This window comes from Hipposideros armiger, unplaced genomic scaffold (genome assembly GCF_001890085.2).
Source record: "Hipposideros armiger isolate ML-2016 unplaced genomic scaffold, ASM189008v1 scaffold_235, whole genome shotgun sequence".
Taxonomy (NCBI): Eukaryota; Metazoa; Chordata; class Mammalia; order Chiroptera; family Hipposideridae; genus Hipposideros; species Hipposideros armiger.
In genome coordinates this window covers 1,638,345-1,663,127 of record NW_017731585.1, presented here as the reverse complement: position 1 = coordinate 1,663,127, position 24,783 = coordinate 1,638,345, and the positions used below count along the sequence as shown (strand labels likewise).

At 47.7% G+C, this 24,783-nt stretch overlaps 1 protein-coding gene across 1 annotated transcript in view; it reads right to left on the bottom strand.

The window, feature by feature from the left end:
• Positions 1–7,403: 7,403 nt before the first annotated feature.
• The window catches only part of DRGX (dorsal root ganglia homeobox), a 31,551-nt gene continuing 14,171 nt past the window's right edge, over positions 7,404–24,783 (bottom strand). Inside the window, exon 7 of the mRNA XM_019655055.1 lies at positions 7,404–9,674. Within this exon, the coding sequence (XP_019510600.1) occupies positions 9,409–9,674 (266 nt within the window). The 3' untranslated portion in view covers positions 7,404–9,408. The remainder of the gene's footprint in view (positions 9,675–24,783) is intronic.

Here is a 24,783-nt window from a genome sequence, read left to right as displayed (position 1 = left end):
CCCAGCTTGGATCTTCTCACTTGGGATGACACGGACTCTTGTCACAAATACATCAACTTTCCCACAAGCAGAATTTCTGTGCATTAGACTGCAGCCTCTAAATCAACTTTCTCATGCCAAAATTGGGACTTTGCAACATCAGCTGATGAATGGACATTTAAGCTAGTCAACAGTTTAGTATAAACATATTTATCAACACAACAGTGTTTGTGTTATACTAGACTACTGGCCCATATTATCTTTAAAAATCTGTGAAGGGAGAAATCAAGTTGTTAATTAGAATTGAAGCAGGAAAAGATCAAAATCATTAGGCATGCTGCTACAAACAAAACTCTGCTTTCACTCTGATTTTCCTGGACCAGTGTGGGCACTGAGTGTCCATCTGTGTAAGGAATAAGCCAGTGGATGAGCACAGGCCAGACGCTGGGAGGAAACATGGAGGGAAGCTGATAGAGGTTAAGTTAATCAATTAAGGAAATGGCAGACATGTGGCTTGAGAGTTAACTTCAGAATAACATTCCAGAAGCAGAAACATACGCATTAATACAGAACTCTTCCCAAAATATGTATTTAAGAAGAAGAAAGCAAAGACCAAATAATGTGTATGATATGCAACTGCTTATGTAAAAAAAGGGGCATGTACATATATGCATCTCTGAGCAGATATGCAGAACCTGGTTGCGGTGGGCATCTCCAGAGAGAGAAATGAAATAGGGAAGGTCAGCAATGGGAAGAAGGTAGAATTTACCACCTTCCTGTTTTTCTTCCCATGTGCTTGTAGGTTGTAGTGAAATGATCCAAACGCAGAGGAAATTTGCACATCCTTTTGGCATACTTACAGCTTACCACAGAGTCCTTGGCCAAGACAAGCGAGCTGGCATTCCATCTCCTCTTGACAAATTATTCTAGGAAGATAATAAGACACCATCCACTCCAATGTCACAAGCTCCTACTCAATTCCTTCCAGGATCTCCATCAGCAAGACTTTCACATTAGAGACAATTTTCTCCAACAAGCACATTAAGAGGTGATCAAGATCACTAATTGATAGAGAAATGCAAATTAAAACCACCTCACATTCATTAGGATAGCCTCTACTGATGAGACAAAATGACAAGTGTTGGTAAGGAAGTGAAGAAATTGGAAACTTTATGCACTATTGGTGAGAACGTAAAATGGTGTAGCCATTGTGGAAAACAATATGTCTCCTCAAATAATTACAACTAGAGCTACTACCATATGATCCAGCAATCCCACTTCTGAGTATATCCCCCCCCCAAAAAAAATTGAAAGCAGGGTCTTGAAGAGATATTTGAACACCCATGTTCATAGCAGCATTATTCACAACAGCCAACAAGTGAAAGCAACCCAAATGTCCATCAATGAATGAATGGACACACAAAATGTGGTCTTTCTTGCAATGAAGTATTACTCGCTTTTAAAAGGGAGGGCAATTCTGACACACGCTACGCCATGGATGAACCTTGAGGACATTATGCTAAGTGAAATAAGCTAGTCGCAAAAGGATAAATAGGGCATGATTCCACTTACGTAAGGTACCTACAATACTCAAACTCATAAAAACAGAAAAGTGAGATGGTTGTTGCCTGGCAGGGAGAGGAAACAGGAGCTGTCTAATGGGTATAGAGCTGCAGCTGTGCAAAACGAAAAACTTCGGGAGATTGTTTGCATAACAATTGTTAAGATGGTAAATTTTGTGTTATATATATTTAACCACAATAAAACTAAATAACTAAAAATAGATTTCCTCTCTCATGAATGTCACCGTGTGTTATCTGACAGGGCCCCCTAGAAATTATGTTGTATACAGTTAATGTTTACTCTTTATAATCAATGTTCTAAATCATCATGAATAACACATAGTGTTTAACACATGTTTTTTAAAAAGCATGTAGCCACTATATGACCCCATATATCTAACAGTCTTGAAATGAGAAAAGTATAGAGATGGTGAGCAGGCCAGTGGGTGCAGGGGGTAGGGTTAGGGAGGGTCTCTTTGGGTGCTGGAGCACTTCTGTATCCTGATTATGGTACAATTACACAAAAATATACATATGTGAGGTTTCAATATCCGCTCCCGACCCCACAAAAAAATAAAAAAACAGCATATGTAAAAACTGGTGAAATCCAAATAAGGTCTATAGCTTAGTTAATAGTATTGTGTTGATGCCAACTTCCTTGTTTTGATCATTGTACTAGGGTTATGTCAACATTATCTTTGGGGGAAACTTGGTGACAGGTACAAGGGAATTCTACTATTTTTGCAGCTTACCTGTGAGATTAAAATTATTTCAAAATAAAAAAAAATTTTTAAAAACTTATATTCACTATTTGGAAAATGTGTGATATCAGCAGGTCTCTGGAGACAGAACCCACTTTATATGGCACAGTTGCAATTGGACCTCTGTGCACAGGGCTTTCCCACTTTCCCAGGTGCACCAGGTGAACACAAGGCCTGTCTGCATCGTACACTCGGTGTCCAGGCTCATCACAGTGTTGCACGCCTTCTTCCAATGGGGCTTCTCCCTCAGCAGTCTGAGCCTCTTCATCATCACCATCACCTGGGAGAGCTCACGGCCCTCTACAGCAATAGCTGCCGTGTGGGGGCACACTGCCCCGCATTGTCTCTTCTCACCTAATTCTTACTGCCTCTGTTTTACAGATGAGAAAACTGAGGCTTGGTGAGGGCAAGGGACTTATCAAGGTCCCACAGCCAATGGGTGGTACGGGGTCCTGGATTCAAGGCCAGGTCTGGTGACACCCCCAGCCGGGCTCCCATATTCCCTACCAGCCACCTCAGCTGCCACCAACAGACTGGCCTCTGGCAGCAGGTGGAAGGCAAGCCAATGGGGACAGGGCGCTAATTCAAGGCTGTGGGCAGAGCAGCTGTTCTCTGAGTCCCCGTGGCCTGGGGCCACGCTGCTCTTATGTTCCCGGGTAAATAAAGTGCTCCATTTAGGAGAAGCTCTCTCCCGGCTGGCTGCAGGGCCATTAGCTCGCTGACTCCTGGAAAAACCATTTGGCCAGTGCTGACAGATGTGGCCATTACACAATCACTTAGCCCCTCGCGCTGCCCCGTACAGACCTTGGAGGGGGAGAGGCCTGGAGGCCTGCAAAGCCCTGGGGAGGGTCCATGAGCTTTCACTTCCTGGCCACCGCTTCATCTCCGCCCCTCAGGCTGCATTTTGCTGGCCTAGTTGCTGCAGCAGAAGGCAACCTCAGACAGCACTGTTTCAACGTGTTGCCCATGACCTTGTTCTCCTGTGAGTTGTTCATAAACTGCCTTCGCACGCTTCATCTCCCTGGATCCTCACAACAGCCCTGTGGAGTCAAAATTAGGATTATTATTTCCACTATACAGATAAAGAAATGAGGCACAGAGGGGATAAGTAGCTTTCCCAAGGTCACAGGGCTAATCATGTCAAAGCAGAGGTTGACCTCAGGCCTCTGATTCCCAGACCTGCAGTGCTTTGCCTCCCCACACTGCTGTGATCCTGATGGGAGGTTACCATGTATAGGAAGCTCAAACAGCCTCCAAGCAGGGACTCCAGGCCAGGGGAAGGGCCAGGGTTGCATCTATCTGCTGAGCAAAGGCATGAGGCAGCCAGAGACTGCAGCCTCGTCTCCAGGAGCACCTGCCCTATTGGCAGAGCCCAGGCAGCCCTTGACCTTGCGTGCCTCCAGCTTGGGTCATTGTATCCTACACCTCCTGCGCTCTCTGGACCCTTTGCTCAAGCTGGAGGAGCACCCTCCCACCCGTGTGCTCCAGGCAGGGATTCGAAGCCATCCAACAGCTGGCAACCCTCCTTTTCCCGCCAGCGGCACAGGCATCTCAAGACAGAGGTTGCTGTGACATCTGGGGCACCCAGCTGCTCCAGGCCAGTACTCTGCAGCTGCAGCCTCAGCATGGTCTGACAATGTGCCCAGGTCCCTGCCCCAGCACTGGAACTAGGATATATCCTGCAGAGTTGGGGGGAACCAGGGGCAAGTGGGAGGGGGCAGTGCCCAAGTCCCAAAGAAGAGCACTAGGGAGCAACGGCCCATCTCCTGCACACAGCTGGGCTTGGAAAAGAAGCAGATGAGCCCAGCAGGGGCCGTCCTCCTAGCTCAGAGGCCTGAGAGCAGATGGCAGAGAGCAGCAGCAAGCGAAGTCTCAAACCTCAAGGCCCGGTCTCCGCAGGCCCATCCAACAGAGTGCAAAGAGAAGACCCTAGATGCGCTAGGATAGCCAGCCAGTGCTGCTCTCCATCAAGATGCCTTGCTTTGCCTTGCCTTGAGATGGCTCAGAAAGAAGTAGATTAAAAAGCCCACATTCAGACAGGGGCAGCCCCCTTCTCTAAAACACTCTTCCTGATAGGTTACAGGAAGAATCCTGGCTTATGCAAACTCATCACCCTGCCTCCTGCCATAACACTGAAGGAGCATATGGGCCTGGCTTGGCCAGGAGAACATGCTGGAGAAAGGATGCTGTCGCTGGCTCTAGGACACAAAAGACTGCAGGCCCCTGGGGCCTGCCAGCCAAGCACTGTGCCCTCGGACAGCCGGCTGTGGTGCTGGAACAATGAGGGTCCAAATTCAGAACCGAGAGCTTTGTTGTCATTGGTAGTGGTTCTAGACATGGGCAGGGAGCTGAAGACCGCTCAAGGGGATACCTTGGGTATTCCACACCCCAAGATCTATGAGCTTCCTGGATGCAGTGCCTGGGCACATCCCCATGTGTTTGTACAGAGCACAGAGCTTGGCCAAGTCCTGGAGAGAAAACCACCAACTGTTGGATTCTCTGAAGCCTGGCTAACTCTGTAAGAGTAGGGCCTAGAAATGGAGCTGTATTCAAATTTATAAAAAATGGATATTATAAGTCCCTTACAGCCTCTTTCTCTGGGAACATAAATATCATCCTTGGATTTAATTGCCTTAGCAGGAGTGGGTTTGTCCACGTCTGTGCCCTTCTTTGCCTCTAGTGTGTGTGGCCTCCCAGGAGTGGGCATACTTCCCATGCCTGCCCAGATCACACGCCCCTGCCTGAGAACAGCATCCCCTCCCCAGGGCAGGGCTGGAGCAGCCACAGCTGGCCACACCTGATGGAGCCGAGGCGGACACCTGGCCCATGCTGGGCCAAGCAGATTCACTCTCCCAGGCGTCTAGCAGGGGCTCCAAAGCCACAGTGAACCTCTGCCTGGGGAAAACCTGAGTGAGGCGCTCTGTGAGGGATAAGCACAGGGGACAGAGCAGCAGAGCAAAAGCCAAGTACATACCCAGGCAGAAGCAGAAAGAAGGCAGGGTCCAACCATCCCTGGGCCTTAGTGCCTGTCCCACTAGAGTCCCACAGCAAGGGGCCCAGCCATACTGCGTTCCATGGCATTTCATATCCATCTCACAAAGTCACTTGTTGACTTAAACTGGCTTCAGTGATTCCCATTACTGGCAACTAAAAGAGCCTTTACTAAGACATTCCTTTTTCCCGCCCCCACCCCACCTCTACACCTGCCTCCCCCAGCACCGCAGGTTCCCATCCAAGCTCTCATGTTCCAAGACCCAGCTGGCAAGATGCCAGGCTCTTGACCATGAACGAGCCTGCAGACTCACTGAGGATTGCCACACCCACTCCCTGAGCAGATTATGTGGGCTGTGGGAGGGCATGGCTTCTAGAAGATGGCGGGTCTGCAGGCTCTGAGGGCGAACCCACTGTTTCCTCCTTGGGAAGATGAGGTTTTCACCTGGAAAAGGTCTTCAAGCCCTTGATGTGCGTGAGGCTAGGTACAACAAGAGCTAGCATTTAGACTCCACTTCTGCCATGCCAGATATTGTTTAGCAATTGGTTCACATAACCTCCAAAGACATCTATGAAGCTGGTACCATTATTGTCCCCATTTTACCTCAGAGAGAACCAAAGCACAGAGAGGTTAAGTGACTTGCCCAGAGTCACAAAGCCAGTAAAAGCTGGGATCTTCAACAGGCAGAATATGCTCTCAACCGCTTCAGTCAGGTTCTGAATTCATAAAAGTTTCACTTTTGTTGGTGAAGCCAGACAATTAAGAAGAGAGAATTTCCATGAGGTGGAGTGTTTGGGCTCTTCTTGGCGCCCCTCTTGCTGGGAAAGCCATTTGAGGAGTGCAGGGGGTCTGGGCACCATCCACATTGGGATCCTTGCTGGGCCTGCTCTTAGGCTGACATGGATGTGAAGGCCAGGTGTGTGCTGGCCCAGGGACAGATCAAATGGGGTCAGACTGAGCTCTTCCCCTGCCAGCCTGGACCCAGGAGAGAGAGCCGCTGGGGAGGCATGTCCTCCCCTCCCACAGGCCCACCCAGGACAGAGTCCCCAGAGCAAAGTGGCTCTCATTATGCCTCCATTGGCCTCTTGAGCCGTGAACATTGAGTAAAGTTACTCACTAATTCATTTATTTAGCACTCCCTGTGTGACATGCCATAAGGCTGAGCTCTCCCTCTTCCCATCAGAGGCTACCAGCCATGTAGCTTTGGAGGAGTCATCCAACCTTACTATGCCTCAGTCTTCCAGCTATGAAATAGGAACAATAATACTTACCCTGCAGCTTGACCATTGGGATTAAATGAGCTATCCTCTGTAAAGTTCCCAGGCAATGAGATAATGGCAGTCTTAATAAATGGGGATTATTTATTAAGGGAGATCCTTCTAACCAATTGAGAGGCTGGGCACTGGGTATTCCAAAATAAAGCGCCAACTGATGGAGAAGGACGCCTCTGAGCCCCTAGTGTCTTATGCCAGGGCCACCCACACCCCCAACTTCATGCTTCCCCCACTGTTGCTCCCCATCCCAGCAGGCTGTCATCCCCAACAAGGCTGGGCTACTGCCCAGTCATGGATTCAGGCTCCTTTCCCATAACCTAGAGTGCATTAAAGATCAAGGAAAGCTCTTCAGAGGGTTTCAACTAATAGATGAATAATAATAATCAATCAGCCGATCCCTGGGGCCTGCACCTTCCTCTCAGACTGAAGCCCGGCTGCCTTTTATAGTCACATTACCAACTTCTGCAGACTCAGATAGTACAGCCTATAGGAGCTCCATCGACAGCCACTCTCCCTGCCAGAAAGGGGACTTCACCCAGGACAGTCCCAAAGATGCTCCAGCGAGGCCGTGCCCATCCATCTGCCTGTCTGTCCCAGGACAGGGGTGCTGACTTCTGCAGGTGCCAGCTCCTGGGGGAGCTTCTGGCCTGCACATCATCTGCTCAAAGGTTTCCGGGGCAAGGCCTCAAAGCCCTGACTCCTGGATGCTCTGGATAGATTTCCATTTGCGTGCTGGCCAAGTGGAGGCCTGCAGCCCCAGGGCCAGGAGGAACAGAGACAGGGCCTGAGCTCTTCTTGTCTCTTCTAAATTTATTCAGGTACGTAAACAAACAGAAATGACAGCATGCATTGATACTTTTTGCCTTTGTACAACAAAACTAAGTACTCAATATCTCTGCAGAGGTTTGGTGCTTATTTTTTTTCTTTTCTTTTCAGTAACATCAGGCAGACTTTTCGATGTTATCCAGTTTTGCACAGTCACTAGAGTGTCTCATCATGAATTATTAAATCAGTGCTTCGTGGTAATACATAATTTCTTATCAATTATTCATGCTAATGTGTGTGTAGTTTACTTAATTGTGTTATTGACGATCAAAAGTAATTTCCTGAAAGTCCTCAAGGACACAAAATTTAATCAGCGTAACTACTTTTCAGATGCAATGCTGTTAAGTATTCTTAATTTGCTCAACAGTTCACTTATTTATGTACCTTTCTGGAGGAAATACGAGTTTAATCAAACAATTAGATTGAAGAGTTAGTGTACATAAGGGCTTGAGCTTACATCGTTCGACCCAACATTCGTAATTACAGGGAAACGGAAGCGACTTTGCTGCTTTTTGGCAAATCGTTTCATCTTGGTACTCAACAAGCAAGATACATCAGGAAGAAGGGTTTGATTTTTTTTTTTTTAAGGAGACAGTGTATTTTATCAAATGCTTTGTGGTAATCAGAGACGAGGCACAATACACTTAGGAGTATTATTTGGGGGTCTTTACAGGGAGGGTAAAAAGGAAGCAGGGTGATCTGAAGGTAGAACCTTTTGATTATGATAACTGAAAGGAAAATAATCATCATAAAAGCCGTAAGGGTTTGCATGGAAACACCAACAGTAAGCCATCAAAGACTGCCATCTTTCAGGCACCAGAAACCCCACCCAGAAGGACAAAGCTCATGCTATTGCACGTTTCCCTTTGATCTCTTCAAGTTTACTACCCACATGAGAGAAAACAGACACACTAGACCAAAAATGAAATCTCTATGAAATTTGGCCCTTTGGAATTAACGCTCTTCACACCACAAGGAAGTGCTCTTCCCATGCTGCATTTCTGCATATATGCCATTCTCGTCTTGTTTCCCACTTTTTTTTTTCTTCAGTTAAAAAAAAACCACAGCTGGAGAGCTCCCTCCATGTGCCAGAGAACTGAGGAAAAATGGTCCATCCAAACGCGTACTTATTTCAGAGGTATTCCTGGGGGGTTCTTCTTCCTCTAAGGGCCCTCAGCATTCCCTGGACCAAAGTGTTGCTTTCCAGTTGCTAACTTCCCATCAACCTAGAGGTCTAGTCAGAGAAGCAGGGCTTGCAGGTTGGCACTTCAGCTGTGAGGGCCCACACTTCCTCCATGTTGGCAGTGTCAAGATGGCAGCCCCAATTCATGGAGCTGGGAGCTGACGGCCTGTCTGGCCAGAAGTGCCAAGTCAGAACTGCTTGGAACAGAGCTACCATGTACCCCTGGGACAGGCTGTGTCTTGTCAGCCGCTCCCCACCCTACATCCTCTCACCTCCTAACCCACCCAAGCTCACAGCCAGTATCTTCCAACAAGAGAAAGGAGGGCATAGCTGTTAGACTTGATGGAGGGGACAAGAGTTGGTTGAAATTACACCAGTTTCCTGGTTCTCAGTGTAATGGGGATAGCTCCATTTCATAGCACAAGACTTAACTCTGGGTGTCTCTCAAGGGTGAATCATACCACAGTCCTATGGGTTGAGAAGATCTTCAAAGGCAACCCAGGGACAGGAAGGTGACAGGGTGAATGACTCTACTTCCCTCCGAGACTTCTGGGCCCAGAGAGAAACCCCACAGGTCTCACCGCAGAGTCAGCTCTGGTGTCACCAGTACCATCAGGACCTGTCACCAAAGAAGCCAGGACAACACAGGCCCGCTGGTGGGACTCCAGAGGCACTCTCCAGACACCAAGGGAGCTGTGGGTCTCTCTCTCTTCCTGTCCCAGAGGAAGCTCTAGGGCAGCAGGCTTCTCCTTGCTCTCTTGAGTTTTCCACAGGGCTAAGGCTGGGAGAAGCAGGGGGCGGGGATGGGCGCCGGGCTTGGGCACTGTGGACCTCATACACTCTTCTCCCCCTCGCTCTGTTCCTTGGCAGAAGGGGTCTTGTCCTGGCTGCCATCGGGGGGCGCCGGCTTGGCCACAGGGCTGGGGCTGCCGCTGGCGGATGGCAGGAGGTTGGCTGACTGCAGGACGGCCTCCGAGTGCTCGCGAGCCTTCATGCGCAGGGCGGCCACGCTGGCCGTGCGGTTACTCTGGCAGCCGTAGGTGGGGAGAAAGGAGAGCCCCATGGGGTCTGGGACGCAGCAAGAGCACAGCGGGCCCCCTGGAAGGAGGGAAAACAACAGGCATCCGTCACTGTCCACGTTCTGTCCCCCAGGACTCGGGGTGGGGGCAGAGTGCTGATTGATATTGTTTGGTTCTGGGCACTAAAGGGAGAAGCGACAAATGCTCAGGACCCCAAAGATGCACAACTCAAGAGATCCAGTTGGTAGTCCAAGGGATTATCATAGCATCAAAGAAGCCTGGGCAGTCCCAATTCCTTCACCAGTCAGCTGTGTGGCCTTAGGCCAATATCTTGGCTTCTCTGAGTCTTAACTTCTACTTCTGTAAAATGGAATGATACCTACCTCACAGAATCATTATGGGGATTAATAAAATAATCCCACAATCCCCAAACTATGTGCCAAAGCACCCTAAGAACTCACAGGGGCACTGCAGGTGGATTTTAAACATTTGAAGTCAAAGGAAACCCAGCCACATCTGTCAGATGCCATGCAAGCTGCTAGCTAGAGGCAGCTCACAGCTCTAACATGGGATCAGGCTGCACCCCTTTCAACTATGTCATATTTTTGTAAAGTTGAATTTTGCTGCATTTTGCAAGCACCACACAAAAATCCACATTTAACATAAATGAGGCTGGTGGTATCCAGTATGATTCCCAGGTCACAGAAGCCATGCAGAGCCCATCGGGCACACATCCCATTAGAAAGTCGCGGTAGCTATTTACAAATGAAAGAACAATATTATTTTCCTTTTAATTTATAAATATTATTCTTCCAATGGGGCATAAATACATATTGAGTTGCTTGGACCTAACCATTTAATGAATAGAACCGTTGGGTGTTTCTTATGGCTCAAAAGTGAGACCCTCAGGGCACTGTGAACTGAGGGCTGAGAACCTCTGGAGGACCAGTTTGGCAAGCACTTAGCACAGGTCAGATGTGTGGGATGGGGCTTCAGAACAATTGCCGGGCTCAGATTGCCAGCCAGCCCTGCATAAGCCACTCCAGGAACAGGGCCAGGATGGCCCTCTGCCATGCTCGGTTTGAGAAGCCTTCCCCTTCATGGGTCATCCTCGGTCATGCATTTATTCAGTGACTATCCCATGAGCACCTGGGACCTTGTCCTTGCACTGTTCTTGGCCCTAGTGACTAATCAGCAGGAATAAGGCAGCTGGACCCCAGCCTCATGGAGTGCGGTTCTAAAGGGGAAGCAAACCATAGACGTGCATCCCTGATGGAAAGGCAGGAGGTGGTGAGTGCTACGGATCCATGAATGGAGCGTGATGCTTGGCAAATCCCTGAGTGTGATGAATCAGAGGGACAGCTGTGTGAATGTCCAGGACAGCATGACAGCTAGGGAGAACAGCAGTGCAATGGCATGGACGTGGGCATGGAAGTGGCCTGTTCAGGGAGCAGCAGGGCACTCAGAGTGACTAAGGACAGAGACTGCAGGCAAGGCGGTGGTAGATGGTTCAGGGGCCACCAAGGCCAGGTTGCCCTGAAGCTGTGCAGGATGCAGCGGGAAGAAGCTTCAGTGGGTTTGAGGAGAGAGTGTAATGAGCTAATCTGCATCGGGAAGGTGGGGAAGCTCCTGCAATAATGCAGTCCCAGCTGACGGTGGCATGGCCCAAGGTGGCCGGAGGGGAGGCGGCAAGAGGTGGCCAGATTCTGGGTTTTTGCTGAAGGTTAGAGCCTGCCAAGATTGCTCATGGACTGCAAGGAGTGTGATGGAAAGGAAGGAGTCACAGATGATGCCTAGGTGTGGGCCTCAGCATCCAAAGGAATGGAAGTACCATTTCCAAGATGACAACAAACAGAGCAAAAGTTTTCAGGGATGGGGGGATGTGAGAGTCTGGCCATGTAATCCTGTGGTCCTGGTGGCTGTCTGAGTTCGGAGTTGAGAAGTGCTCAAAGCTCAGTGGTGTTGGCACCACCCCAGTCCTTGAGGGGTATCCTTGGGCTCTGAGGGCCCACACTGGTAGCTGGGGAGGCTGGAGATGCACAGACCTTGCACCCAGACAGGGCGGGTAGACTAAGCTGCCAACAGGAGATAATTTGAGAGATTTTCTGAGCCCCTCGGATAGGTCAAATGGTAGGCCCCCACGTGTGGTCCCTGCCAGAGATGTGAGTCAAAGCAGCCTTCACCCACCAGCCAGCCAGCCTAGGCCAGCTCTGGAACCGGATCTCACCAGGGGAGCAGAGTTGGCTCATCGTGACCCTGCCAAGGGCAGCTGGGATTCAGTGCCTGTCCGTGAGGCCTGAAACCTGGGAGGGAGCAGCAAAGCCAGCCCCTCCAATGTGCGCTGTGCCTGCCCTTGGCTCTTTCTGGGAGAAGCAGCATTGCAAACAGGGGGTATTTTGGACCCAAGTCCATATGTTGAATGCATCCAAATTCCTCCCTGTGGCCTTCAAGCCCTTCTCCTCCTCCTCCTCGTGTGCCTGCCAGGCCTCCCTGCAGAGGCTGACAGCACTGGCACAGCAGAGCCCTCCCGGGAGCTGTTGAACCAAAGCAAACACGCGTAAGTGCCACACGGCTGTAAGCATGGCCATCTCAGCTTCAGAACAGCTCTAGGAAGTAGGCTCCATTGTGGTCCCCTTTAGCAGCTGTGGAGACTGAGGTTCAATAATTAGTGGCAGAGCTGGACCTCACACCAGGCAGAGGGTCTGCTCCTTAAACCCTGTGTCTCTCTGTCTCAGAAGGGGACACCTGCCTCCCCACCTTGGCCCTTTGCCTGGCTCTGCCTTTGAGTGAAGAGATCCTCCCTCCACCTTGGGAAGTTCTTCTCACTCACACCTGTCTCTTTAGGGCTCCATTTGAGTACGGCCACCTCAGGGAGACCTTCAGGATTCCCCCATCCAGAGCAGGGTCCTTGGCTATGCTCCATTCCAGCCCTTGCTCACATCTCCACAGCACTGGCAACAAAGGGTAGATAGATTGTTAATGGCTTGTTGACTTGTTTATTGTCTCTCTCACCCCACAACATACCCCAAGACTGTAGATTCCCAAGGGGGCAGGTATGAGAATTCTGTCTCATTCACTACTCTGTCCACAGTACATAGCACAGGACCAGCAACAGGCCAGGCCCTTGGGAAGTATTTGTGGGAGAAGGAAGGAGACAGACAGGGCACCTGGCCACAGTGCCCACTGCAGGGGCAGCCTTCATGGGGCAGCCTCAGTGAGGGCAGCCCTGGGTCATCCCACCCTCCTTTCCTGAGGTCAGGCTGCCCTGGGCAAGCCAGGCCCCTTCCTCTCCCCTCAAGCACATTTGGGCATCTTTCTCTTCCTTTCCAAGCCTTTTCGGGCAAAAGGAGGCTCATCTTTACCAGCTCCCACTGTGGCCTCGCATCACCATTCTGGCCGCTCCGAGGGGTGGGCATCACTCAGACGCACTCTCCAGGGAGGGCAAGCGAGGCTCCAGGAGCAACTGCCTAGGCTCGCACAGTTTATTGCACAGAACCTTCTGTGGCCTTTCCTTTCTCCAGCAGTGTAACAGGAGGGTAAAAGGCAGCTGTCACTTCCTGCCTCAATTTTGATGGAGGGGCCAATATAGCAGGCAGCATATACCAAGATGAGTGTGAGACAAATCACAAAGGGAATTCTGAGAGCCTGGGCCATAACCCTGCATCACAGGTGGGCCTCAAGTCTGGGGACATTTACAGCCACAGCAGTAAACAGAGAGTTGCACTGGGTCACATCCTAAGTCCTGACTGTTCTCCACTAGTGGCTCTCACGCAGACACAGACACACACTGACATCAGGCGTGGCTCCGCGGGTTGTTAGTCTTTGCTGGGAACAGTGCTTGTGCCATGGGAGCCACTCCACAGGGGAGGGTGCCCGCCCTCCAAGCCTCCCTCCCATAGCTGAGCATACATGTGAAAAGACCAAATATAAAGAGCGGTGAACCCGCTCAGCAGTGGGAAAACTGAAGATTATCCTCTGTGTCTGCTTAGAATTTTTCTCATTTTTCAACAATGAATATGAACTTCTTTTAAACTCAGAAATATGCCTTTAATTTTAAATGAAGGTTAAAAAGAGGGCAGACTGGGATTAGACCCCACCAGCACATTTGCGAGGTGCTAGGAGCCTGAGCTGCTTATGTGCTGAAGGTCATAGGGGACCTTGACTGTAATACGGGCTGTCAAGGACCTGGAAAGGACCACTGTCCTCTCAGCCTCAGCCCTGGGCATCGGCCCCATCAGGCTAGCCCAAAAGGGGTGGGGTCAACTCCTCTGAGGCTGGTTTTGGTCTCCAGCATGGCCTTGTTCAAATGTAAGCATCAAAGGGGGAGTTAAATGGTTTGTGACTCAGTGATGACTATGTCACCTGCAGGATGAAGAAGAACTGCCCCTTGGGCAAGACAGACCTTCCTTCTCCTGGATCCACGGCCTGCACCTGGTCACACCCCTTGAAAGCCACTAACAGCTATACTCCTGGCCTGCAAACCCATACTCAGAGGTAAGAGAAATAAATGAACTCATAGGACTGAGGCTGCCTGAGAGAGAAGAGGCTGTGCACATCACCTAGCTCACCCCCATCCTGGAGATTTGGAGAAACTAAGGCCCAGAGGAGCCCAATGGCTCCGGGAGACTGTGGTTAAAAGCTGGAAGGGCTACACGCACATTATCAAGCCTTCAAAAAGGAAAAAAGGAAATCTTATCACATGCTATGACATGGATGAACCTCAGAACATTATGCTAAATGAACTAAGCCAGTCAGACAAAGACAAATTCTGTATGATTCCACTTAAAGGAGGTGTCTAGAGCAGGGAAATTCACACAGGCAGAAAACAGAATGGTGGTTGCCGGGGTCTGGGAGAAGAGGGTCAATGGGGAGCTATTATCTAATGGGAACAGAGTTTCAGTTTTGGAAGATGACCAAGTTCTGGAGACAGATGGTAATATGACAATGGAAATGCATTTTACACTTTGGAACTGGTTAAAATGGTAATCTACTTTATATGTATTTTACCACAATTAAAACAAATATAAAATACGTACTTAGAAACAAAACTGAGCCAAAAGAGAGTTCAGGTCAAGGTTATTAGGAAGATGAGGCCCACCCACAGCTGTCGAGACTCCTTTATGGTAACTCCAGTGGGTGAGGCCCTCCAGAGTCCCCCAGTCCACCCACACTCACCCCAGGCACACACTGCCTCACCTCCATGGGCCAACACCCTCAACCTACCTCACCACTGTGTCTTTGGCTAAGGGAGCATTGCACAGTTTGTACGCATCCCCGGAGCCCAGCCTCTGTCTCCAGACTGCACCATGTCCAGTGGGTAGGCAGCTTCACAGCAGGGCAGCAGACCCTGAGGGATGCACCCAGGCCAGCAAAATCCTTTGGCTCACAGCCCCTTGCAGACATCACCCTCTCCTCATCTATACTCCAAGCTGAATCGCAGCTCAAGGCTGATGCTTATAGGTAAACTCCTAAACATCTCAACAGCCACATGGAGGGATGTTGAAAATAAAGCAGGGGAAGTCACCTTCTCTTTGCCCTGTCCTTACCTGAATGAGAACACGGAAGGTGTGCCAATCCAGAATATAGATACAGATAAGACTGAGCAGAGATCTGTACAACAGACAAGATCAAAGGCAAACAAGGAGACAAATCGAACGTGATGGTATTTACCAGGGAAAACTGTAAAGTCTGTGATCTATGCCCAGGGATCCAACTGTCCAGGGGGAGATGTGGCTCAACAGTAGAGCATGTGGTCAATGTAACCTCACAGTCAGCTCACTGTGATGTCATATGGCTGAGGGCCGCCTTAACAGAGGCAGAACCTATAGAAAAAGAGAGGATAAAGTCCTTCTCCCCTCTGTCACTGTCAAACCATCAGACCAGAGGCAGGGAGGAAAGAAGGAAGAAATTGGCGAGGGAGGAATGAGAAGTGAAAGAAGGAGCTACTAGCTGAGCTGATTCCAAGGCACAATGGATAGAAGGGAACTGCCTCTGGCTATCTCTCTAGGTGTAGAGGGTGGAATATAAGCCATGGGAGGAAGTGAGAGAAAGAGGGGCTTTCTTTTCTTTACCATCAACATGCTATGCATATGCTGTGGGCTGTCTCCAGGGTGATACATTTCTGGTCATAACACTCTGAAGCTCCCTTGACAAATATTGTAGAGAAACTTCATGCACAATATGGGCTATTGGACAAGACAAGTTTTTAAATCCCTTTCAACAAAAAAAGGAGTAGTTTAAGAATGCAATGTGAATTATAGAGCTGAGTTTTCCTTTCAACTTTAACATACGTTTTCAGAATTTCAATGATTGTAATCAAATTTAGATTTTCCAACAGCCAGTATCTCTTAACTCCTATAACCATTTTTAACAACAAAAAAAATTGTTTCCACAAATGGAACCCTTATAAAACCAACTCTTGATTTCTCCATAATTTCACGGCACCAAATAGCATCACCAGATTTCTCCATATGCCTCCTGCTCAAATAATTTCATCAGCCTGGACACTATTGAAAACCAGAAGTAACAAAATGAAGATTCGTCCTCTGTGATACTCAATGCAGCAGGTGAACAAATAGTTACCGAGTGAACGCCCAGACCCCAAAGCAATGCACATGACCCATGAAAAGCACGCCCAAGGCCCTCACCAAGTTCTTAAAGTTCTTCCAAGTGCATTTCTAACAGAAGTTGCCTGATTTACAAGACTGCCATAAACTAGCAATGTGGCTGCCAATAGCAGACACATTGGTGGGTAATACTGAGAAAAAAGACAAAGACATAAGGCAGCCAAAAAACTCAAAATGTACAGTGGCCTGGGCCATTTAGTACACAGCAAGGAAAGCAACACCCCTCAGGATGTGCCAAAGCCATCCCTGGTGACCACAGGACATGTCACAAGAGATGATGCTTGAAAGGGCTTTGAAAACCATACCACCTGCCACAGTTAGTGATGGGGTGATGCTGCATCTGCCGTGAGAGAGGCTCAGCATTCCTTTTTTTATTACATCAAGAAGGTGACAAAGACACTTTAGAAAATGTCGACCCCAAAATCAAGTTGTCATTTTCAAAACCCTATAAAATGAGAGTTACAACAGGGCGTCTCCGGGGCCTGAAAGCCATGCGCAGCCTGCTGAGGTAGAAGGAAGTGGGCTTTGCCCTTTGGCTCCTGGCTCCACCATTAACAGTCAGGGGGTTCCTGATCTTTCCAAGCTGGACTTCCTCATCTGTGAGAGACAGTAATACAGCTGGCTTTGGGAGAACTTTCATGAAGCACCTGGTACTAAGCCCTCAAACAATTATTATTTCCATAAACCCATCCAAATTAAAGGGCAATCCTAAGTCGCAATTCGCAGCTCGTTCCAACTACCAGTTCATTTCAATGGCCAGCTGAAGAGCTCAACTTGTTCTGAGCATCACCCCAGAGGACACCCAGGATGAGCGGAGAAATTTTCCAAAGGACAGTGACTGTGCCATGAGCACCCTCATCATACCGCCCGCCCCACTGGGCGTTACACACAACCCCACCTGGTTCCATGGCTGTATTGGTTCCTTAGTGAAGCCTTTCCCATCAGAACAAAAAGTCGAATAATTTATTCTGTCTATAGAATTTTGAGGGGTAAGCTAAACAAACTTTAAAAGTCTCATCTTTTTTTTTAATTATTATTTTTTATTGTGAAATACACATTTTTTAGAATTAGTTTCAGCTATACAACACAGTGCAATAGTTATAAAAAGTCTCATCTTTTAATTACTAGATTTCCAGATTAGGGGCTCTAGTTTTTTGTTTGTTTTTTCTTATTTTTTTATAATCAGTCAAAAACCAAAATCATAAATGGGCTAAAAATTAAATTAGCTACAGAGGAAGTCATCCCAGAGTGGCACATAGCAATGAAAAACTATGAGTAACCTAATGGTATAATGATAGGGAATTAACTGAATAAGTTATAGTTGTCCATATAGAACATGCTGAAGCTATGACAAAATTACATTATATGAGGATATTTAGTGCCACGAAAAATATAATAATAAAATCTTACGTTTAAAAAGCAGGTTAAGTAACAGTAAGTCAATATGATCCATTTTGGTATATGTATGTATGTGTATATACATACATATCCATGTACACATAATATACACACACACAGTACATATGTGTACATTCATATGTATAGCTATGTGCCATATCCATGTGGGATTACAAGGGTATATGTACTTTTATAAGTTTCTTTTAGATTTAGATATAGAAAATATAAATTTAAACTTTTTAATTAAAAATTTTTTAATTTCAAAATAAGTTATAAAATATATACATTTATTGGAGATACATATTTATAAATGGGAAAAATACAAATGCACCAATACCAAATATTCATAGTGATCGATTCCGGGTACTAGGCTATGAACGATCTTTACATTTTTTTTTTTTGCATCTCATTGTATTTTCCATTCTTTCTAAACTGACCAGATATTTCTCTCATAAAAATTATGTCCTTTTTGTGACTCATGATTTCCCATCTCCTTTAATTCAAATGATGTGGATAGATGCTCTCCTGTAGAAGGGCGTCCCACTGACGTCGCTAAGGAACAAAGATGTGTCTCAGCACCAGCTGAGACTCCGTGACTGCTAATGGCCTCAGTCTACACTGGAGTTACTGACTGGCTCCCCATGGAAAACCCACCAGGGTCATTCAGTCCATCTCCCATTCTGTGAGGATCAAAGTCAGTGAGTCCCTTTGCATGGAATGCAGCCAATGCAGCAGCTGGCGAAGCCCCTGAAAGGCTGCAACTTCTTGATCTAGCCCTACTAATATGCCATCACCAAAGTCTGTGCAAGACCCATCTGGCCACTAAATGCAGCCTGAAAATTGTTTTCTTTGGAGAACATACTATCTCCTGGACACTAAATTAAAACACACAATTAGATTTCCATTAAGTTACAGCAAATTCTGCTGAATTGATCTAATCGGCCTACATTCCTATATGACATCATGGTTTAAAGGCTTGGCCTGAACATAAATACTTAATGTAATAAATACAGTCTGAAATATTTGATCTCCTTGGCAGTTTAATTGATCTACTACAGAGACTGACAGGAAAAATTAAGCTAGTTCTGTCTCATCTCTGCTGATGGCACATTTTCATCATAAAGGCACGTGAGCTACAATTTTGGTTACAAGTAGCGTTCTTGCACACTGATTTCTTATAGAATGTTCAGATGAAGGGTTACAGAATTGAACAAGGAAATGGGTAGGTGGGCTTATGAGACATGTAACACAAATACTGCAGCTCATTTCTTTTTGCTTTATAGTAAAACAAATAAATAAACGTATTTTGAGTCATAATTCCAGTTCCTTACAGTTCACATGGAGCATTTAAGTGGGAATGTTGGTACGGTTGCCTACAATATTTAATCACAGGTTTTTAGATGCTGTAGCTAAGTGTGCTCACCTATAATCAAAAGTACATTTAGACATCTTCTACCACTGAACCCCTGCAGTACTTCCTCCGGTCTCTGATGGTTTTTATTGCCCTTTTACCATGGGTTGTTTATTCTTGTACCCATCTCACCTCCCAAACTTGCTGTAAGTGCCCGTCACCTTCCCTCACCCCCACACTACTGATCACAGAACTAAACTGTCTCATTTTGATACAAAGTAAACACTTGAATATTTGGGGATGCAAGAAAGGGAGGGAGAGGCTATCTTTCCTGACTGAATGGGCATATTTCAGTTCCTCAGAGTTGCCATATGCCAGGTTCTAAGCTTTCTCAATACCCCATGGAAAGGAAAACTGTGGTCATGACAAAACTACCCAATCTGATAAATGCCAAAATCCCCAGGTTAATTTGGTAGGTTATTCTGGTGGAATTGACACAAAGTCCCATCCCGGCCTTCATTCCGGCTATCACTATATACCCATTGTCCCAACACCTCATTCGCTCAGCAAACACTCCCTGACAGGAATGGACTCACCAAACATTCCTTTTGCTGTGATAGTCTCAGGGCCAGCACCAGGCTCCCATTTCAGCTTGGATGTCTCTGAATGGGCAAACGAATAATGACAGCACCCAGACCCAGGGACCCTAGCCCAGCCAGAGGAACAGCAGGGACACAAGTCCAAGGCCAATGAGCACTGCCCTCCCTCCTTCCAGCGGCAGCTGGAACTCTGGATGGGTTGGCTGCTTCCCCCGCTGCCTCTGGGCACAAGCCAGAAACCTTCTGCTCAGCTCCCTGCCCTCCAGGGCCCCACTGACTAGCAGGAAGGGCAAACCCATCAGCACCCATAGGAAATGGCTTCTGGAAAGTGTTTCAGTTTCTAAAGCCAGAGAATGACAGCAGGTGCCTGTAAACGGAACATAATCAATACAGGGAATGGGGGTTGGAAGGTGGGACACCTGGGTCCCTGACTGGTCCTACCTGACAGATGTCCTATATGACCTTGGGCAGTCCTAGCCCCCTCCCTGGGCCTCAGTTTCCCCCACTGAATCCTGGAGAAGCAGTGGTAACATATTCATCAAGGAGATTCCTTGCAGCTCTTCATTCTCTGCCTGCCTTCCTGACATCATCAGCTAGGCACAGAGGGAGCTGGTGCTGACCCAACCACTTTCCTTGTAAACACAAACCTAATCAGGTCCCTAGTGACCACTAGGCCTCATCATTATAATCCCAACAACTGCCAGCACTGGGCACTTGGATGTGTCAGGCATGGACACACAGCCTGCCGACCTCAGGCACCACTGGGGAAAGCCATCTTGGTCCTCATCTCACAGATGAGGAGGCTGGGGTCTGCTCTGAGTTGACCCTATAATGAGAGGCAGGCAGTTAAAGGCTGTGGCTGGTCTGAATCCGAGCCTGAGCTCACCTCGAAGCCACACATCCTTCTCTCCCAGGACCATGGCTCCATCCCAGCTCATGCTCTGCCCTCTCTTCAGCATAGCAGCCCTGCCAGCCTCAGAGCCTTTGCTCACGTCATTCTCTCTGCCCAGAGTGCCTGCATACTGCACAATCCCTACACTTCCTTCAAGCCCAAGTCCAGCATTTCCTCTGGAAAACCTTCCTCATTCCTACAGAGAAAGAGTTCATCCCTCCTGTAGGCTTCTCCCAAAGCCTGCATATCTTTGTTGGCCTCTGAGAGCAGATGACGGTATCACATGAGATCAAATTTTTTGTTAACCTATCTGTCTCTCCAAGTCCATCCCAAGCCTACATGCCACTCAGGGTAGGAATGTGTCTAATTCATCACCAGATGCTCAGCCCCTGATACACAGTCTGGCAAAGTGGGATTCTCAGTAGGTGCTACATGAAGAACAGGAGGACCCAGTGGTTTATGGGGTCCAGCAGGTGGCCAATCATAAAGGGACAGGGTCATAGGATGGAGTCCTGTAAGTGAGGCCCATCTCCCAGGCCCAGGGCAGCATGACCTTCTTTCCTTCTTCACCAAAACTCCACGACCTTCTACTCTGCACCCGACTCTGTGTAGGGGCAGATATGAGTGACTTGGAAGGATCTAGAGATGAGTCAGATATGGCCAGTGCCCTTAAAGTGCTGATAGTCAGGATTGGGAAGTAAGGTAGGTCAAACATGAGCACCCCAATTCATGTCATAAAGCCAGCGTATCCTTGATACTCGTGCCAGTTAGTCTGCAGAGAGGGCCTTCCATGAACCACCCTGCCAGTGTTCGCACCCACATGCAGTCTTCTCCACTTGAGTCTGGGCTGGCTCTGGGACCAGCTTTCACTAACAGCATGCAGCAGAAGCAACACTGCCTGTTCTGAGTGTCAGCCTTAAGAAGGCCTGGCATCTTCTCCTCTTACACTCCTGGGGCTCAACCTCCATCCAACCCGTCCCCACAGGCTTTCCATGGGGAGAGAGAGAGAGAGAGAGCATGCACTCCCAGCCTCCCAGCTTCTCTGCCAAGTCACCAGACATGGAAATGATTCCATCTTATATGTTATGTACAAGCCCCAGCTGCCATCTGACTGCAACTGCATGAGACCCCAGGCAAAGCAGTGGCAGAGCTGCCTGGCTGAGCTCAGCCAGTCCTCAGATCAGGAGAGATAATAAAAGAGCTAGGTAGGTCTGCTGCTGCTGTTATTATAGTAGGTTTTGGGATAAAGTAAAACAATACCGAAACTTGGATGGAGATTTCAAGAAAGTCACAAGCCAATCTTCTCATGATCATAGATGTGAAAACCCTAAGGAAAACATTAGCAAACCAAATTCAGCTATCTATAAAAAAGATAACTTGTCACATCTAATTTGGGTTTATTCCAGGAATGCACAATTGGTTTAACATTAAAAAATCAATCAATATAATTTACTGTATTAATATATTAAGAAGAAAAATCATGTGATCGTCTCAACAGCAGCAAAAGGAGTATTTGATGAAATTCAGCATCCACAAATATTCATGATTTTTAAAAATAATAATTAAAATAAAGCTCTCAGAAAACTAGGGCAAGAAGAAAATATCTTTAGTTGATACTGGATATCTCATTTAAAAAGACAGCAAACATGATTGTGAAACCCTGAGAGTTTTCTCATGAGATCAAGAATAAGGATTGGTCACAAAGGCCACATATTATATGAGTGCATTCATATAAAATATCCACAACAGCAATAGCAAAGTGTCCACAACCTATAGAGACAGAAAGATTAGTGGTTGCCTGGGGCAGGGGAGTTAGGAGAAATGAGGAGTAAGAGCTAATAGGTATGAGGTGATGAAAATGTTCTAAAGTTGATCTTATGATCATTGCACAACTCATTAGATACACTAAAATCACTGAGTCATACACTTTAATGGATGAATTGCATGTTATGTGAATTACATCTCAATAAAGCTATTATAAAAAATAGAATAAAGCTAGGATGGCTGTGACGACCACTTCCATTCAGTACTGTGTAGAGCTTCTGGCCAGCGGTCAGACAAGAAGAAGCGATGTAGAGTATAAGGGCTGAACGGCAAGAGGCAAACTGTCTTTAATTTGCAGATTATCTGCTCTCGTACGTAGACTATCACAAAGAACCTACAACTAAACCTAATTATATATATAAATCTTGCTAACATAATGCCAAGCTGAAGAGTCGAGACATGAAAAATACATACTGTATGATTCCAATTATGTATATATACATACATGTAAAGTTCAAAAAGTTAAGACTAAACAATAGAGCTCCAGAAAGCCAGCTTAGGAAGCTGACAAAGTTATATTACCATAAAGGTCAGCAAAGGGCTCCATTTAGGAGAAGTAGAAAGGGACACAGAGACTCAGGGGTTTGGGGGATATAGGTAAAGTCCCAGAGGGTGGTTACATACACGTAGGTGCCCAAAATCATTCCTTAACCTCTAGAGGTGTGTTCTATGAAATTTTTCTAATGATTATTATATTTCACAATAAAAATTTTTTGTTCTTAAAAATTGTTTTTTAAAAAATCACAACACGAAGGAAAAATAATTAAAGAGGAATGCGGGGCAGGATGCTTTCGGTGGGCTCAGAGAAGCAGAGGCTGTCTCTGGCTCTGAGTTTAGCCTTAGTGGTGAATGTTCACTGGCCAATGAAGCCCTTCCAGGCTCTGAATCTGCACACTTTCCCCTGGGCCGGAAGACCAAGGGCCAACGTGAAGCACAGAGGCATGATCTTGGCTAACTAAGGGCCTTGCTCTCAGGAAGTACATGGCCAGACCCTGTCCTAGCACTGGACATCCTGCTCCTCACCTGCCCTTGTTCTCACACACTCTATGCAAGCTCAAGACTGACGATTGTTAGCACCCATTGAACACCCACTACGTGCCAGCACCAACAGTCACCTCACACAGCATCTCCCTCAGTTGTCATAGCCTCCAAGGCCTGGACTAACAAGGCTCAGCCATGGAGATGCAGGTGCAGACAGGATTCCAAGTGCAGCCTGTTTGCCTCCAGAGTCCTTCCTGCCAGGGCCTGACCTGGGACAGCAGGGGCTACCTGGCCTCCCCAGGAGGGGGCTGGAGAGCAGAGGGTAAGAAGGACTCAGGCCTTATTCCCTTGCTCTGCTGATGTTCTCTCACTTCAGGTCTGATTCAGGGAGCCACACCAGGGACTGAGTGTCCCCACAAGCCGGCCTTGCCCAGCAGGCTGCGCCACCCTTCTTCCCACCCTCCTTGTTTGGGGAAAGTTAGCCCGGACACCTCCGCCCATCTCTGGAGAGGGGCTGTGGCTCCGGGAGTGAGCATGGTCTGAGCTGTGGGGGCTCTCCCCTGGCAGCTGTAATCAGCATCCACCTCACACCCGGCTCTCTGAATCACAGGTCAGAGGCAGCTGGGCTAAGTGTACCAGCGAGCAGGCCTCCGCTCACCATGGCCCTCCTGCCCCCAAGGCAGCACCCGGCCATCCTGTGGCCAGAACTTCCCCTGAACAAACGCAAGTGCCTCCCTTGGCCATTAATAACCTTCTCTGCATTAATGAATTGTGAACACAAGGCTGGCCATTAAGACAGCGCAGGAAAATTCTTTGTATTGCTAAGGCTTTTTCTCTGAACACCCATATTGTTATGCAAAGTCTCCCTGCATGGGGTAGGGTCCTGCTGCCTTTTGATTTGAGTTTCCATAGCACCCCCCATAATGAAACACACTAACTGCATGCCCTGCTAGGGTGGGTCCTCTCTGACCACCCCAGAGCCTGTGAGGCCCCAGGGGAGGAAGGGGGGCCTGACCAGGGAATCCTACCAGGAGGAAGGAACCCATCACTGCCAAAAATTGGAACAATGAGGTCGATAAGGAAAAGGTGAATGTCAGCTGCAATAAAGTTCAGAGAAATGGGAGAAGCAGACATTTCACTGGGTCCTTTAAAGGTGAGTGGGACCCAGTGACTTGGAAATGAGAATGGAGGAAGCTGGTTAATATAAATGATAGTGTTTACTGATTACCTCTCATGTGCCACACACTGTCCTAAGGGTCTCAGATACTCTATCTAACTCATGTGCTCCTCATTCAGTCCTGTGAATCCAGTCCTTTGATGGTCAGATCTCCGTTTTATAGACGAGGGAGCAAAGGGACAGAGTTTCAATACTGTACTCAAGACCTACATGGCTGGCTAGAGAACGAAGACGGAGGATTCACAGGCAGAGCCCTTGCTTGAGAATTGTGCTAGTTGGCTGTTTGATAATTAAAGGATAATTAAAGGAGGAAACACCCACAAGTACTTGCTTTTCAATT